At 33.1% G+C, this 18,315-nt stretch overlaps 1 protein-coding gene across 5 annotated transcripts in view; it reads right to left on the reverse strand.

Annotated features, from left to right (window-relative positions):
• unc-13 overlaps positions 1 to 18,315 on the reverse strand; it is a 77,016-nt gene that overhangs the window by 1,426 nt on the left and 57,275 nt on the right. For all 5 annotated transcript variants that reach the window (XM_041776607.2, XM_041776608.2, XM_070287678.1 and 2 more), the window contains 6 exons: positions 14,536 to 14,702; positions 14,033 to 14,321; positions 13,084 to 13,441; positions 495 to 593; positions 265 to 427; positions 62 to 188 (listed from right to left, as the gene is read on the reverse strand). In XM_041776607.2, coding sequence (XP_041632541.1) covers positions 62 to 188; positions 265 to 427; positions 495 to 593; positions 13,084 to 13,441; positions 14,033 to 14,321; positions 14,536 to 14,702 — 1,203 coding nt within the window. The remainder of the gene's footprint in view (positions 1 to 61; positions 189 to 264; positions 428 to 494; positions 594 to 13,083; positions 13,442 to 14,032; positions 14,322 to 14,535; positions 14,703 to 18,315) is intronic.

Consider the following 18,315-nt stretch of genomic DNA (forward strand, 5'->3'; position numbering starts at 1 on the left):
CATTGTTAAATATATATATATATAGAATGACTTCTAATGTTAAATCCCTATTTTTACATACCTTTTCCGAAATATCTTTTAGTGGAATAACAGCAACGCCCACAAGTCGATCATCACGAGCAAAGCAATAGTCCTTCACACATATGTGCAATTCAAAGAAATCCAACTGCTCCTCATTGCCAATGGTGCTATGTATTAAATCAAATAATTATTATTATAATGCTTATAATAAAACAATATTATCATAACACGAAATATAATTACAAGCTAAATGACTCGTTGTATTTTGGCGACCAATTATTTGACTTTGACTTGGTGGCAAATTTCCTCTTTTTCTCCTGTAGATGCGGCCCAATGAGATTTATTTCCACAAACGGCCTGAACATGCCCGACGGTATCTGCCACTTTAGATCGTTAGCAGCCACCACTTGAATAAAAAACATAAAAGTAATATTATGAAAGTTTCTTTAACTGTGGCTTTGCCTTAAACTGACCTTTAACGTTTACTTTGTGCTCCCCGGTGCCTGGATGCGAGAATAGATCGATTTGAACGGAAATTTCGCCGACACTTTCCTCGGCGTTTTCGGGATCAACTGTATTAGGTAAAAAAGAACATACATACTGTGAGAAAAACTTTCTTTACTGAAATTGTTATAAAAATAACTACAAGCTATAAATAACCAGAGGAGCTTTGGATTTCGACATCTGTGATTTTATCGGTCTGTTTTAGTGGAGCAGGAAGGAAGCTAACTTCGGCACGCCGAAGTTTGTATACCCTTGCAGATATTATTTCATTACATTTTACCTATACTTATTATGTTGAGAGTTTGACAGTTACAGTTTTACATTCCCAGTTTTACATTTTCCCTACACCTACCGATCGGTTTATATGGCAGCTATATGATATAGTTGTCCGATTTTCATAAAATTTATACCAAAATTCTGAACTAATAAAATAAGCTTATATCTCAGAGTAGATAAAAATAGTTTGAAAAATAACGAAGTTATCATTTTTTTTCTATTAATTTCCAGATCGTTCCTATGGCAGCTATATGATATAGTCGTCCGATTTTCATAAAATTTTTACCAAATAATATAAAATGGTCATATGTAAAAAATAGTGCACATATGTTGAAAAACAGCTATTTATCGAATTTATCGAACATTTGTATGTCAGTTATTTAATATAGTCGTCCGATCCGGCCCGTTCCGACATATATAGCAGTGAGAGCATATAGAAGACTATATGCAAAGTTTCATTCAGATAGCTTTAAAACTGAGGGACTAGTTTGCGTAGAAACAGACAGACAGACAGACGGACAGACGGACAGACGGACAGACGGACAGACGGACAGACGGACAGACGGACAGACAGACAGACAGACGGACAGACGGACATGGCTAGATCGACTCGGCTGTTGATGATGATCAAGAATATATATACTTTATAAGGTCGGAAACGTCTCCTTCACTGCGTTGCAAACTTCTGACTGAAATTATAATACCCTGCAAGGGTATAAAAAAAACAAGAAAGGAAAATAGCTTCGGAACGTCGCACAGTAGCGCCTCTCGAACAAAAGCCGTTGCAAAAATCGAAAAAGTCATAATCGCAAAATCGATTTGAACTATAAGAAATCGACAGAGAATTTCCCAAGGATTCCGAATCTGTAACCAAAAAAATTTTCAGAATTTTTTTGAGGAAGATATGAGCATTCAAAGTCGAAATTGTTTTCCGTGTATGCGTCATACAACAAAAAATAGGTAAATTAGTCGACTTTCAGGTAATATTACACAAAAACTACATAACCAATGGTCTTGAATTTTTTTTAAATGATAGGTATATTCATTACCTCTTATTCATATTAAAAAAAAGGTAGTTTTGTGTGGGCTTGTACAGGTAAATCGCTACCTGCCAGGTGTCCATTATTTTCACCTTTTTCTGGCTAAAGTAGTCTATAACTTCTGAAGCTGCCCAGAGCCGGCGACTACACTATGACTACGCACTGCGTGTATCTTTCCTGAATCAGAATCCGTTTAGAAAGTCTGCGTCCAGCTGCGACTCTGGCATTGCGAAGCAAAACACTGAAACAACTCAGGGTAAAATATACCAAAATACCGACACAATTTCATACAAACCAACAAAAAATACTAACTGTAGCGCTCACGGTTCTGTGGCGGTTAAACATAGAACAAAAAAAATTTTTTTTTTTTTCAGTTTTCAAATTATTTTTATTTAAGCAAATATATTAAAATAAAGATAAAAAATTAAATAAAAAATATTTTTAAAAAATTGTCTTCATTGAGAAAAAAATATTTCTTCACTTTGATACCCTTTAAAAAGGCGAATTAGTGGGCGTGGCAGATTTTCCAATACATATGTTAATTTTACAACAATTACCTGTCAAATGGCATTTAAATTATTTAGTAATCATGTTTTGTTCAAAAGTTATGATTTTTGCAACGTAAAATGAGAAAAGGCGCTACTGTGCGTCGATGCTTGTACACCCTTGCAGTAAAAATCTTTAAGCTTTTATTGAAATACTGGGACCCAAAGCCTTATACATATTCACCTATGGTATCGGAAATTAATCCTTTGGTGCGTTACAAACTTCGGTTCTAAATTATAATAAGCAGCAAGGATGTAAATAAATACAATATTGTTTGGTTAGCAACGACCCATGCTGTATAGAACTGCAAAGTTCTTCAGACTCGAGGTCTAGTCGGCTTCGACTTTATAAAAATTAAAAACGAGACTCTGGCCAAAAACAATACAAAGAACTTGTCAATACTTGATGATTTGGGTATCGCCAATGAAACAATTAGCGTTGCAAAAATCAAAAGTCATGTTCGCAAAAAAGATTTTAACCATACTTATTCGAAAAAAAATGTCCCAAGGATACACAATCTGCAATAAAATTCTTTATGTAGTTGATATGAGCATTCAAAGTTGAACTTTCTTTCGCTTTTGCATCATACAAAAAAAAAGGTATATTGGTCGACTTTCAGGTAATATTACACAAAAACAAGAAAGGAAGCTAACTTCGGCATGCCGAAGTTTGTATATTATTTCATTACATTTCACCTATACTTATTATGTTTACAGTTTGACAGTTACAGTTTTACATTCACACCTTTACATTTTCTCTACATCTACCGATCGCTCCTATGGCCGCTATATGATATAGTTGTCCGATTTTCATGAAATTTATACCAAAATTCTAGAATAATAAAATAATAAATAAATAATAAAAATAATTATATCTCAGAGTAGATAAAAATACGTTGAAAAACAACGAAGCTATAATTTTATTTCTATTAATAATCGATTAACAGACAGACGGACAGACGGACAGATGGACAGATGGACAGACGGACAGACGGACATGGCTATATCGACTCGGCTGTTTATGCTGATCAAGAATATATATACTTTAGAGGGTCGGAAACGTCTCCTTCACTGCGTTGCAAACTTCTGACTGAAATTATAATTCCCTGCAAGGGTATAAGAAACATAAAACCAATGGTCATGGTTTTTACTTTAAATGATAGATACATTAATAAACTCTTAAAGAACCTAAAAACGGCACTTTGGTAAATCGCTACCTGCCAGATTTTTTCACCCTTTTCTGCTTAAAGTAGTCTTTAACTTCTGAAGCCGATGAATGCCACCGACTACACTATGTCTATAAGTCTTTCCTGAGCCAGAATTACCGAAAATACAATTCCATACATTCCAAAAATCACACTGGATAAAAATTGTTTTTAAGTTTTCAAATTGTTTTTATTTGAGCAAAAACATCGAAATATAGCTCAAAACCTAAACAAAAAATATGAAAACAATTTTTTCATTGAAAATAAATTATTTTTTTACTTTGATACCCTTTAAAAAGCCGAATTTGTGGGCGCAGTACATATGGTATATACATTTTACAAAAATTACTTGTCCAAGGCCGTTTAAATTATTCGATTATATTATTTGGTTCAAAAGATATGATTTTAGCAACGTTAAATGGTAGAAAATTATTTTAGCGCGTGTCTCTCTGTAGTCGTAAATGTTACGGGATGATTATACTTTCCTTTAAGAGATTTTTTTAACATCTTGAGAAATAATATCACTTGTAAGTCAATTCATTTCATGCTAAGCCACGAGATGCGAGATCATGCAATTTTGGGTGAAGAAAAACTTTTTGACATTGCATTAATGGGTTATATACAGTTGTGATTGATGGAAAACTCGATTTTTTTTATTACATATTCTTTAAGTATATGGGCATTTCCATGGTGTCGCACGCGACATTCGTACGCATTCAAAGCAAAAAAAAAGTATGGTACATTTTATTTTTATTTCTTTTAAAAATATTAACTTATAGCTCTTGCCTAGGGCTATAATTGGTGTTATTGTTGATTTTGAGAGTATGCTCAAATTTAAGAAATTAAAAAAAAAATTGAAGGGTTCGCACGCGACAAAAACAGAAGTCACTTTACGCGGCGAGCTGTTTAAACACTGATTTAAGCGAAACGGCTGGGAATATTTTAATGAAACAAATTTTAAAATGTTATGCGATAATGTCATTTTCATATGCTTTGATTTACAATCAGAAATTTAGCGTAGTTTATTTTTTATTGAATTTTAGTAAGGTGTCGCACGCGACAGTTTTTACCATCGTACTTTGCATGTAATTTTTTACTCTTTAAGTAAATAAGAAGAGCATATATCCATTTTATTTCGACTTTTTGCATTCTTCTTGTGATGTTAGTAAACAACAGTCAAAGCATAATGCCTCGGTTTGGATGTAATTATCAAAAGAAAACAGGCCCATTTTTATGATGTTTTTCATCAAAATAATGAAAAATCTTGTTTGAATATGATAAAGCCCTTCAAATTTAATCAATTGACGTTTTCCTAATGTTACTATATTGAAAAAAACATTTTAGAGAAGTTTTAGTTTTTTTTGCCGCGGTTGACATTTCTGTGAAAATGCCCATATACTGTTGAGAATACTCTCACAAAAATTCATAACGATCGGAGCATTAGAACCGAGGTTTTAGCTATTTATAGCGCACTACCTGCACATCGCACTATGGGGCGAACGACCACTTTTTGTGGCATTAATTAATAACTTTAAGACGAGTTAAAATTTTTAAGTTCTGTTTTTTGAATCAAGTTTAATATAAAAAAAGGAAAATATTTTACTAAAAATGGGCTTGGTCTCGCCTTTTTTTAAGGATTAAAAATATTTTTCCAATGCTAAAAATTTTTTTTTTGCTATTTTGTATGTATAATAAATAAAAATTGCATAATAAAACAAATATGTAAAAATTGTCTTCTAAATATTTTTTTTAGGTCAAATCGTATAATATTTCTTTTGCTTGGGCAGGCGACCAAGCATATGCAGTGCTCTAAGATTCTGCAGCCTCTTATTCAAAAAAACTTAAATGAAACAACCTAGTTTTCTGTAATATGACTTGAATGTATACAGATTTATTATAACACTAGCGGACCCGGCGAACTTTATCTCGCCCCAACTTAGACTGATTAAAACAAATTAAATTGAGACGTTCCGTTTCTACTTTGACGTACATGTCGACGCAGTACTGTTGAAACAAACGGCGGTATCTTAACAGATGATTGTCAACATCTAGTCAAATCATCAACCGATACGCATAAAAATTTATAGAGTTGACCTTCTTATTCGTTTCTTCTCCTAGAATTTGAATTCAAACTTAGTTGTAGAATCAAAGAGAATTGATGACTTGTAAACAAACCTGATGTTGGATTGACCATCTTTATGTTGAAGTGATACCCATCTTTTCCACGACAGAACATCAACGGGTATTGAAGAGCATTATATGACCGATGAGTCTCATAAACTCGCTGCAATTGGCCATTATCCCGACGCTTCAAAACAATATCGCGTCATTCCACATTCTCACCAAAAATCACCACTGCGACTTCATTGATGGTGGGAGCATTAAATTGTCTTGCATGGCTACCAGTGGGTATTTTTTGTCAGCGCTGATAATAATTTTGTGTTCGTCATAATGCATTATATTCAATGCAGTTCATGGTCATGGAGAAGATTTTGCAATTGTTCGATAATTTCACGTTTAGTTGCAGTAAAAATTGCACAGCGGTGATTTAGTTCAACTGCCGAATCACCAATGAAATAGAACTGAAGGAATTTATGATCTTTGTTTTGTGGTGGTAACAAAGCGCCCGCTCGTTGGTGAATTTGCCCTTGAATCTGAATGTTGGGATGCAATTTCAAAAAAATGTGAGTTGTTCATTTTAATAATAAAGAGACGCCATTACCTTATAACTTGGATTGTAGCCTGATTGATGAAAAACCTCGACTCCAAATGACGTAATTGGAAAGCATCCGTTATATTTTTGTGCAAGCTTTAGGAAACTGTTTGATTGGGCTGAATTTCCATATAAGAGCGAATACAATGGCCCTGGTGGGTGAGCCAAAACGGGCAATTTAATTTTGCCACCTGCACAGCATAAGCCGGGAGTTTCCAACCGAAACTTCGGTGCATTGCAATGCTGACATACAACAGACAATGAACCAATAACAACGCAGGTATGATCTTTGTAGGTGGTCTTTGTGCAGGGCGAAGCTTTGCCATCTGGGCACGTATCGATGCATTTATTTCTGTACGTTCCTCTTGCGTCCGACTATTACGGGAATTCTGAATACTTATTGCATTGCGTGAACGCCGTCCAAGTCTTGATCGTCTAACAGCAGTCATTACTTCCAATTGGTAATGCTTCGTTAGCTCGATTTTTTTTTAAAATATTTTTTTACCGAGTTCATTGATACATAATTTCAACGCAGCTATGATCTTTGTAGGGTGTTTCAGAATTTTACATACAACAGTGTGTCCACCTGTTGAGCCGCTAGCGACCTTTCCGGAAGGACTTCCCAAAATTTTTTATTTAATAACCTTCTTCTGGCAATTACAAACAACTGAAAAAACTTTGAGCCAAATCGGCCCAGCCGTTCTCTTGTGATGCCATTAGTAACATTTTTTATATATAGATTATAAAAAACTCGATATTTTTCAGATGTAAGGTTATCACCTTTAAATTTAAATTTCAGAGAAAGTGCGCAAAAGTGCACCTTGATACTCACAGAATATAACAAGAATTACCAAATCTACAATATATTTCCAATTTTAGATGTGGACTCTGCTGGACTCACTTTATAACTCAATTTTAATATTGGACTACACTTAAATTTTATATAATTTATAAGGGTTACAAATTATACAAGATTACGGGAGCACCATATTACATTTCTGGAGTTAAATTCCGCTAACATATATTACGAAGCACCATGAATGAGACAGCATCAAAAAAATTTTATTTAGATTTTTTACATTTTTTTAGCATTTAAAATCTCTAGAATAAAAACGCGATTTAACAGCGCTCGCTTCTCGTTGCATAAACAGCTAGCTTTAACAGCGAATAACTTCACAGAGCGCGTCAATGCTAATTTTTTGGGTATGTAACATGTTAAATTAATGTTATAAGAATACTTTCCGGTTAAAAAAAATAGTATTTTAACAACTTTTAAAAAATGGGTTTATGCCAGATAAGGTGGTCGTTCGCCCCATAGTGCATCGGTCGGAACAAACTTAAAACTTTAAACGCGATTATTTCAGAATCTTGTTTTTTCGAAATTACCTTTGCGGTGGACATGATTACTAAAAAACTATTAATCCGATCAACACCAAATTTTTACCACTTATTTATTATAATAATAGCTAGTCCTCTAACGAAGAATTTTTTTTTTTTTACTTTTTTTTTGAGCATAAAAATCGAAAATCTTATACCTTGAAAAAGTAAATTTTTTGTTAAAACCGTCGCCATTTTTTTTTAAAAGAAAATTTTTACAAATCCTTCGTTCAGGGACTAAGCAATACAATATACTAATGCTGATATGACACAGCCGCATTAATTAGAGACTTCATTAAAGATTTGACAGCGCTATAGCGTTTTACACAAGTGCGAGCAAGACGACTATATGGCGCTCTAATGCATTAGAATAATGCATTAGCTACTTCATTGGAGCGATAATCGATAGATCTACATATTATATACTAGATACTCGATAACAAAATACGGGTTTAATGAAGAAAATTGTAATTGAAAAATGTATTAGCCAGCTCATTGACAGTACGGTCTCACAATGAGATATTTATTTTTATATAATTTCGCTGGGTTTTTTAACTGAAAAAATATTAGAAAATTAGGAAAAATAATATGTTTTGCGGTGGCAAGGTTCTTGCGCTGTAAATTTAATTTAAAATTTTTTTTTGGTAATAATTAAAAAAATTTTAAGCATCATAGGTTAAAAACATAAATTTAAAGGATTCTGCATTTATTTATGCAAGAATACTTCGACGAGGAATTCAGAAATTCATAATAATACGCCGCGAATGGCGGCCGTTTTTTTTGTTTACCTTTTACGGACGATGTGACCGTAGTCGTATTACCAAAATAATCCAAGCAAAATTCAAGCCAAATTACACAAAATTACACATATAGTGGTCTCTTTCAAGGTTCTAATGAAGTAGCTAATTAATGAAAACTGCATTAGTGTATCATATGGGCATTACGAGATTTTTTTGAGTTTTTGATTTCTGATGATGTCCACCGCAAGTCACCATCGAAAAAAGACGATCTTGAAATTCGGCTATAACTTTTTAATTATTTAATATTTTTTATGAAAAAATTTTAATAAGTACCCAGAAACATGTACTAAACAACGTCGGCAAAATATTTTTAATAAGTGTTAACGTGGGCGCATCAAAAACTTTAAACGTCTTTTTCTCAGCTTCTAATTTTTGCATTTCTACCTATGCTATGGACACGATTCACAAAAAACTATGTAACATATCGGAGTGAATCAAAAATTATTATGATCAGCATGAAATTATCTTCTATTTGAACCTACATGGTTGTTATAAAACTGAGTATTACTATTTTTTAAGAGGGTGGGAAGTGAAAACTGATCACCTGAAAATGGCATTTTTTCCTTCAAATCAAAATTTATTTTTTTTGTCTTGATTTCTTTTTGGTTTTTTAGGTTCAAATAGAAGATAAAGGTGTAATGAATACAAAAAAATTTAGTTTACGGATTTCGGACAGGAATTACGAGCTCTATCGTGTCCATAGCACGGCAACTCAAAGCTCGAGGCGCTACGGCATATGTTCCATAAGTCCGCCTTTTTATAAAATATTTTTTATAACTAATTTTTTTTATCATCTCTGATTCTAATTTTAACTATATCCAAAGTTTCACGACGCACAGTAGCGCCTTTTCTCATTTAGCGTTGCAAAAATCATATCTTTTGAACCAAATAAGGTAATCGAATAATTTAAACGGCATTGGACAGGTAATTCTTGTAAAATATATATATGTACTGCATGAAGTACCACGCCCACAAATACGCCTTTTTAAAGGGTATCAAAGTGAAAAAATAATTTTTTTTCAATGAAAACAATTTTTAAACAAAAATTTTTATTTAATTTTTTATGTTTATTTTTATGTATTTGCTCAAATAAAAATAATTTGAAAACTGAAAAAAAAATTTTTTTTTTTTAATTCGAAGTGTAACCGCCACGCGCTACAGTTAGTATATTTCTTGAAATGTATGAAATTGTGTCGGTATTTTGGTATATTTTACCCTGAGTTGTTTTGGTTTTTTGCGTTGCATTTCCGCAGACGCAGCTCGACGCAGCCGATGAAAGTTAATTCTGATCCAGGAAAGATCCACGGAACTTGTAGTCATAGTGTAGTCAGTGGCCGGCATTGGCGTCAAAAGATATAGACTACTTTAGGCAGAAAAAGGTGAAAAAAATTGACACCTGGCAGGTAGCGATTTACCTGTAGAAGCCCAAACCAAAGTGTCGTTTTTTTTAAGTTCTTTAATAGTTTATGAATGTATCTATCATTTAAAGTAAAAACCATGACCATTGGTTTTATGGTTTTTTTGTAATATTACCTGAAAGTCGACCAATTTACACATTTTTTTTTGTATGATGCAAAAAACGAAACAAAGTTCAACTTTAAATGCTCATAACTTCTACAAAAAAAATCTTAAAATTGATTTTATTGCAGATTCTGAATCCTTGTTAAATTTCCTGTCGAATAAGTATGGTTAAAATCGTTTTTGCGAACATGACTTTTTTGATTTTTGCAACGCTAATTGTTCGAGAGGCGCTACTGTGCGACGATTGCTTGACTATTTCTTATAAAAACAAGAAAGGAAGCTAACTTCGGCACGCCGAAGTTTGTATACCCTTGCAGATTGGTTTTGAGGTTTATATTATAGATTTAAATGCTGAAAACACTCACAAAACAGAGTTTCATTACATGTTACCTATACTTATTATGTTTACAGTTTGACAGTTACAGTTTTACATTCCCAGTTTTACATTTTCTCTACATCTGCCGATCGGTTTATATGGCAGCTATATGATATAGTTGTCCCATTTTTATGAAATTTATACCATAATTCTAGAATAATAAAAAAAGCTTATATCTCAGAGTAGATAAACATACGTTGAAAAACAACGAAACTATAATTTTTTTTCCTATTTATTTCTCGACCGTTCCTATGGCAGCTATATCATATAGTCGTCCGATTTTCATAAAATTTTTACCAAAATTCTGAAATAATATAAAATGGCCATATCTAAAAAATGGTGCAAAAATGTTGAAAAACAGCAAAGTTATAATTTTTTTTAGTCAAATATATCGAACATTTGTATGGCAGCTATATGATATAGTCGTCCGATCCGGCCCGTTCCGACATATATAGCAGTGAGAGCATATAGAAGACTATATGCAAAGTTTCATTCAGATAGCTTTAAAACTGAGGGACTAGTTTGCGTAGAAACAGACAGACAGACGGACAGACGGACAGACGGACAGACAGACAGACGGACAGACGGACAGACGGACATGGCTAGATCGACTCGGCTGTTGATGCTGATCAAGAATATATATACTTTATAGGGTCGGAAACGTCTCCTTCACTGCGTTGCAAACTTCTGACTGAAATTATAATACCCTGCAAGGGTATAAAAAATTCACGAAAAATGGACAAATTTTGACCGCTTACATGTATATCCCCCCTTAAGAGCTTAACTGTTGCGTAAGCATTATATAGCTCTTTGACATTTGTTAATCCAGCTTATAATAAATTATTTACCATCTTTATTACAATTTTTTTTAATTTAAGCCAAATCCAGCAAAAAGATGTGGTAGCAAAGTAAAACGCAGGTATTTCGGTTAAAAACATCAAAAAATTGTATACAGTCCCACGGAAAACAATTTACTCCCAAATTAGAAAAACCACGCAAGACTACGTATGCAAAGAGTAAAATATATAACAATATTTTATTTAGTAGAAAAATCAAGTGACAAAAAAAGGAAGCTAATTACGGCATGCCAAAGTTTGTATACCCTTGCAGATTTCAATTAATTCATAATTGTATATTTATTTTTGTTACAGGATTACAGATACAGTTTTACATTCTCAGCTTTACATTTAAACTCGAATTTCTGAACTAATAATGATTACGAAGTTTGTTAAGGTCAGCTTCTGAGTCAAATACGTTTCTTTCGGCATAAGTCTTGGATATTTGTAAAACAAATATTGGGGCATATGATCCTTTTCGCGTTTTATGTTTGCTTTACGATGACCTGTACTTTTTGTTGTCTTTTGAAATGTCCTTAGATTATAATAGAAAACAATAGTAAAATCATTAGATTGGCCACAGCAGTCCGGATCTCAGCTTCATAGAGAATGTAAGGGCTTACATAAAACGCAAGAGGAGTAGAAATTCAACAAGAACTCATGCGAAGACAATTGCTGAAGTGGAAGGACAACTTTTAAACTTAGTAAAATCTGTCCCTGCACGTGTGCAAAACGCAATAGATGCAAAACGAGAATTTATTTATTTTTTTTTATTTATATCTTTTTTATTCTTAACAAGAAAGGAAGCTAACTTCGGCACGCCGAAGTTTGTATACCCTTGCAAATTGATATGTATATTATAAATTTAAGTGCTGAAAACATACACAAAACAGAGTTTCATAATATTTTACCTATACTTATTATGTTTAAAGTTTGACAGTTACAGTTTTACATTCACAGCTTTACATTTTCTCTTTATCTACCGATCGCTTCTATGACAGCTATATGATATCGTTGTCCGATTTTTATGAAATTTATACCAAAATTCAAAAATAATAAAAAAAAGCTCATAGATGAAAATACTTTGAAAAACAACGATGTTAACATTTTTTTTCCTATTAAATTCCCGAACGTTCCTATGGCAGCTATAAGATATAGTCGTCCGATTTTCAGACGTACATGGCTAGATCGACTCGGCTGTTGATGCTGATCAAGAATATATATACTTTATAGGATCGGAAACGTCTCCTTCACTGCGTTGCAAACTTCTAACTGAAATTATAATACCCTGTAAGGGTATAAAAATGTTACCTATTTATATTGATTTTCTAACAAATTGTCTTTTGTCAAAATAATTTTGGCCTCCCATCTTAATTATCTTATTACACGATTGTTTTAAATAAATGGCTTTCATATTTTTTGGATAATTAAAATGCAGTTAACTACACAAAATTTCAATTTTATTTATTGTATGTATTTTCGACATTGGTCTACTTTTGGAATCTAAAAAAATTGAATAAATAACGTTAATGTGGGAATGGGTCTGGCATCTAACCCACCACACAGCAGACAGAGGGAAGACGGAAGGTGAAAAGCGGGGAGTTCGCAGCGAGAGACGACGACGGAAATACGCGCGAGCTTACGACGACGACGAAAAAGAAGTTAAAACGATTAAAACCTATTACAAACTATTCTAAAAAACGTGTAAACGATCACTTCATACTAAACTAAACTATCTACTATAAAATATCATTAAATACTATAATAAAACTTAAAACTAGTAGGAGTTCTTATTTTAAAAGGAAACCAATCCCACATTTATAACGTTTTTTTTCTTATTGTCAACAGTAATTGTATACTTTCACTTACCTTCATGAACTTGGCTGGATATAAAGGTCTTTATCAAAGTATCGGTCATCTGCGTGTACAAGCTCAGTGCGTAACGTAGGCTCTGCAGTTCGGATGATTTTTCAAGAAATGTCTTTTTCAGTCCATTGCCACCGGCGTGAAAGTATTGTTTAATTGTATCTAAGGCAACATCTAGCACGGCACACTGTTTTGGCGATAAGTTTTTTTCCACTTCTTTTGATATGTCCATAACACCGCTAAGCGCACTTTTAACATCCTGTTTACCCGCCATATGAGACTTGAATAAGCGGCCCATGTCCTCGATTTTGGCATTAGATGCCAGATTCTTAGCATTGTCCGTAAGGTGCTTAAACATCATCTGAGGAAATTATTTTATAAAAACGAGGAAGTTAGCTAAACTTTTTTACCCTCATAGTTATAACAATGAAACTATTATTAAAGGAGAAACGAAAATAATCAGTTTAAAATTTTTCCGTTTCTCTTATTTATAATTAGCTTATTAAGTATCACGTTGGAAAATACATAATTCAGAAATAAAAAAAAAAATTGTTATAACCCGGAGTATATGAAAATATGATTAAAAATAACGGTACGATCAGTTCCGTTCCGACATACATAGTACGGACATGGCTAGACGGAATTGACTTAACGCTGATCAAGAATATATGTTTCCATTTTTTTAAATATCTTTTTTAGGACCTTGTTGGAAAATTAACTAATTCAAAAAATAAATCCAAAAATCATTGAAAATGGCCATATCCCAGAGTATATTAAAATATGTTAAATGTATAAGGATATTTCAGCACGGCTAGAATCGGGTGTTGATGCTGACCAAGATTATACATACATATATACTTTATAAGGTCGCATATGTATTCTTCAATGCGTTGCAAGCTTCTGATTAAAATAATAAGATTATACTAATAATCAAAAAAAATAAAATAGTAACCGTTTTATCAGTCATCGGTGGCAGAACAATAGTCTTCTCCAAAATTCGCATCACAATCTTCCAGAGCTCCTTGAGTAATCGCTTTAGTACGGTTTTCTCACACGATTGTGCATAGAGAGTTAGGGAGCCATCCAGTAGATCCATAAGCGGCCTTAACACCTCATCAGCTTCCACGGCGACGGCGTTACGTTGAGCCGCTTGATTGCCAGGTGTCAAAGAACTGCCTCCCTTGATAGAGAGTAACATATCTCCAAGTTCTCGAACAGATTGCGTAATGCGGGGCTCCAAACTAGAAAGTTCATGTATTAAGATATATATTTCAATTTTTTTTCGGATGAATCTCAGCTGAGCTGTATAAATAGCATCTGCTCTTCGATTTCTTTTTTTATTGACATGGAAAGCGCAACATGGAAGGAATACCTCAACTGAGAATACTCGGAAGAAACCATACATCAATATTTTTGGCGATTTAGGAATACTGATATTAAAATTTTTAGACCTACCTGATGGCGAATTGTGAAGCCAAATCATCCAGTGCTGAATTGAGATTCTGTTGCAATTCTTTCAGAATGTTGGCTGCATCCTCTTCAAGCTTATCTCCACCCATCGACTCGAACATTTTTTCCAACTGCACTCTTAGTTGTTGAATATTGTTCATTAGGATGCAGGCCTAGGTAGTCACGAGGTAAATATAGATATATTTAATTATATACATAAATCATTGTGGACGGAAGGCCATATAATTAAGATATTTGGAAATGCTTACTTATCGTTTATATATTTTTTTAGAGTCCTAAAACTACTTTTATTTTATTAAACAAGATGATAACCAAAAACCGACTGACTGAGCCAGTGTAATTTGTCTGTAAGCTAACCTCTGCTTAAGAGAATTAGGGATCTGTTTAAAGAGTTCGATTCAAGAGAATCGGACAATTGGGTGATGCAATTTGTCATCTTGATTTACGAAATTTAATTAAACCGATTAATCTTCAATATCTTAGTTCGGCGGATATTTGTGTTATCATAAGCTGGACTCAGCTTTGTTTATCGTGTAAGGACCGCGCGGCGTTAATTAAAAAGAGCTTCTGTGAGCTTCTGTTTATGCAAGAAGGAAGGCTGGTTGAACGGTTCCCAGCTAAGAATTGTTTATAAACAAAATTGTATATGAAAGGGTAAGGCGGCCTGTTAATAAAAAGAGCTTCTGTGAGCTTCTGTTTATGTAAGAAGGACTGCGGTGCAATTGTCCACCGAAGTGTGGAAGATAATGAGTTCTCATGGGAAAGCTGGTTGAAAGGTTCCCAGCTAAGAATTGTTGATAAACAAAATTGTTTATTAAATGGGTAAGGCGGCCGGGATATCGGGTTGGATAACTCCCCCCATCCTAAATTGGATCGTCCCGATTCGTTGGAACTGATGGATAAGTTGAATGAAGATGATTGGTCAATTCGACTATAATTTCATCTTCCATTGTATTTGTATTGTCGGACAAATTGTTTTCTTGGTTTACTTCAAAATGACCTTTTCGTGGTTTGCATATTAGATATTTTCTGAATTTAATTAATAGCGAGATAATTAAATATAACAAAGTTAATATGATCAGTATTAAGGTTACTGGGATCTGAGTTTGTTTAATTTGAATCAAAGGGTTTATCATATTAATGTTATCAAATTTAAGTTCCGAATCATTTGACATAAGATATTCGGATACTAAAAAATCATTGTATTGTTTGGCAGTTACATATTCCAGTATCTTTCGGTCCAGATTAGTGTAGGATATATTCAGGCCTGCTCCGGTAATCGAAAACGGCAAGATTTTTTCGTTTTCGTTTTTGAAACCGAGAAATTGGTGCTCCGGTAATCGAAAACGAAAGATTTTCTCGATTTGAAAAACGGGCACCTTTTTCTGGCCGGAATGAAAAGTAAATGGCTTTTTTTATATGAAATCAGATCTTATTTACAAAAGGAAAAAAATAGTTTACTCGGTGGTCTATTGATGTTTATTCCACACCACCACAAGATCATTCTGGCAGGTAGTTATTTTATAAAAAATTTATTTCTGACCCCTCCTCAGATTTGACAACAAAATTTTTGCCGTGTTCAACCAGTTTTCTCGTTTTGGCGATAGGCCGATAAGTTCACCGCAAAAAGTTATCGCCAAGGTTGCCATATTGTTGGTGGAACGAAACATCCAGTTAAAAATACTTATAAAATATAAATGAATACATTAATAACATTAAAGGACCGCCAAAATGGTTGTTTATAAATAATGCTATTTAATGTGATTACTTAAATGGTCGAAATTAACCAAATAATTATTTGAGACCACCGGAATTAAAACTGTGAAAAGTGTGGCAGCATCTTAGGTGCCTGAATTTGCTTAATTCTACCATTTTTTGCCTATTTGTGGCTTAGAAAAAGGGCAATTTTAAATATAATAGGCAGTACTTTACGTTGTTTGCTTGTTACCAACAACACAAGTAAGCTGCTTGAGCAGTGAGAAACGATGAGAAAACGAAACATCCGATAGCAGAAATTTGCCGAAAACCGGAGCAGCTAAAAACGAAAACGGTTCGTTTTCGCCCAAAACGAAATCGAAAAAATTTTACGATTACCAGAGCAGGCCTGATTAATAATTACAGTAGTACTGTTAAACGTTATTAAAAATTATCCATACAAATGAGTATCATTTACAATATTATGACCATTTATAAAAATGGCTCCTTCTTGGATGATCTAAAATTTTTTTTTATGTTCTCTGATTTTATTACATAGAGATTTTTCTCCATTTAGTAGTTTTGTAAAACAAGTACTCTGTGGACTTAAAGTGCCATAATTATTAAATAGTTCTGATTTAAAATTGGAGATTACATAATACTTATTGTTACACTTAGCGACCCGATTATCAATTAATAGTTTTCCGTCATCGTGTGTGATGGATCTGGCGTTGTATACTTGGCAACGGTTAATTATAACCGGGTATTTAATATATATAATAATTAACTCTAAGTGTAGTGCAATTTTAAATTCGGATATATCCAATATATCAGTGATCACAACAGGTTTATGTTCGTGTTTAAAAATTTCTTGTATATCTTCAGCATTTAAAATTTTAGTGTTGAAAACGTCTATTTTTGCCTATGTAATTGTATCCACTAAATTCGTTAGATCGTAGGTAAGCAAACGAAGTCGATGCCTTCTAAGTGGAAATTCTTGGTTTGAAAATACTGTTTGAAGATTTTCAGATAGAGTTTTTATTTCTTTAAATAATTTTGAATTAATAACAAATTGATTGTTATTATTTTGAATTAAATCATTAATTTTATTTTGGACTGTTATAAAATCATCGTGATCGGGTGTCCATTTCCAAATTGTTCCTAATTCATTGATTCCTCTTTTTGCTCTACTGGGTGAAATTTGTGAAAGCAAAATTTGTATCATATCTAAATCATAGGAAATTTCCCATTGTGAAATCCGATTGTTTATGTTTAAGTGTTTAGATTCAAGATTAATTATGTTCTTATATAAACTTAAATTAGTTATATGAAAAAGATCGGCGTAAGATTCATAAATAAGAATATCCTTAGTATCCTTGTAGAGAAAAAAATCATGGTCATTATAGTCCATTATTTCGGAATTGGTGGCGGATATCATCAACAATACGTATATTATTGAATGCATTTTCTGTAATTAAAATTTGATGTTATCTTTGTGAATCGTACGATTTCTATTATTTATGATAACTTTATTTTGTAAATTCTCTTTAACGACATGTTTTTTATATCTTGCTTTAAGTGTGTTCCTTTCCCCGTGTTTTTTCTCATAAATGACTTCTCCTACGAGATAGTCTTTCTCCTTTCTGCCTTTATTGTGAGAATCTAGCATTTTCTCTTGTGTCTGTTTTAATATCTGCGGAATTTTATCATGTTCGATTTTATTATATAAAATATCAAACGGACGTTGGTTAGCGACTGAATGTATAGTCAAGTTGTATTTCTGAGCCGCTCTGATTATGATTTCAGAATAATCAAGCAAATTGAGTTTATCCTTAATGCAACGAGCAATCTCTGTAAGAGTTGAATGAGCTCTTTCGATTTGTCCATTGGACGTACTATGGCGGGGATCCGCGAAATGTAAATTAATACCGCATCTTTGTGCGAAAGATTTAAATTGTGATGATGTGAAACTAGGTTCATTATCTATCATCAAAGTTTTTGCAAGTGGAAATTGTTGCAGAATTTCCGAAATTTTGGTTTCTAGGTTGAGTTTGTTTTGAATTTCTTTTA

This window comes from Drosophila kikkawai, chromosome 4, assembly GCF_030179895.1.
Source record: "Drosophila kikkawai strain 14028-0561.14 chromosome 4, DkikHiC1v2, whole genome shotgun sequence".
Taxonomy (NCBI): domain Eukaryota; kingdom Metazoa; phylum Arthropoda; class Insecta; order Diptera; family Drosophilidae; genus Drosophila; species Drosophila kikkawai.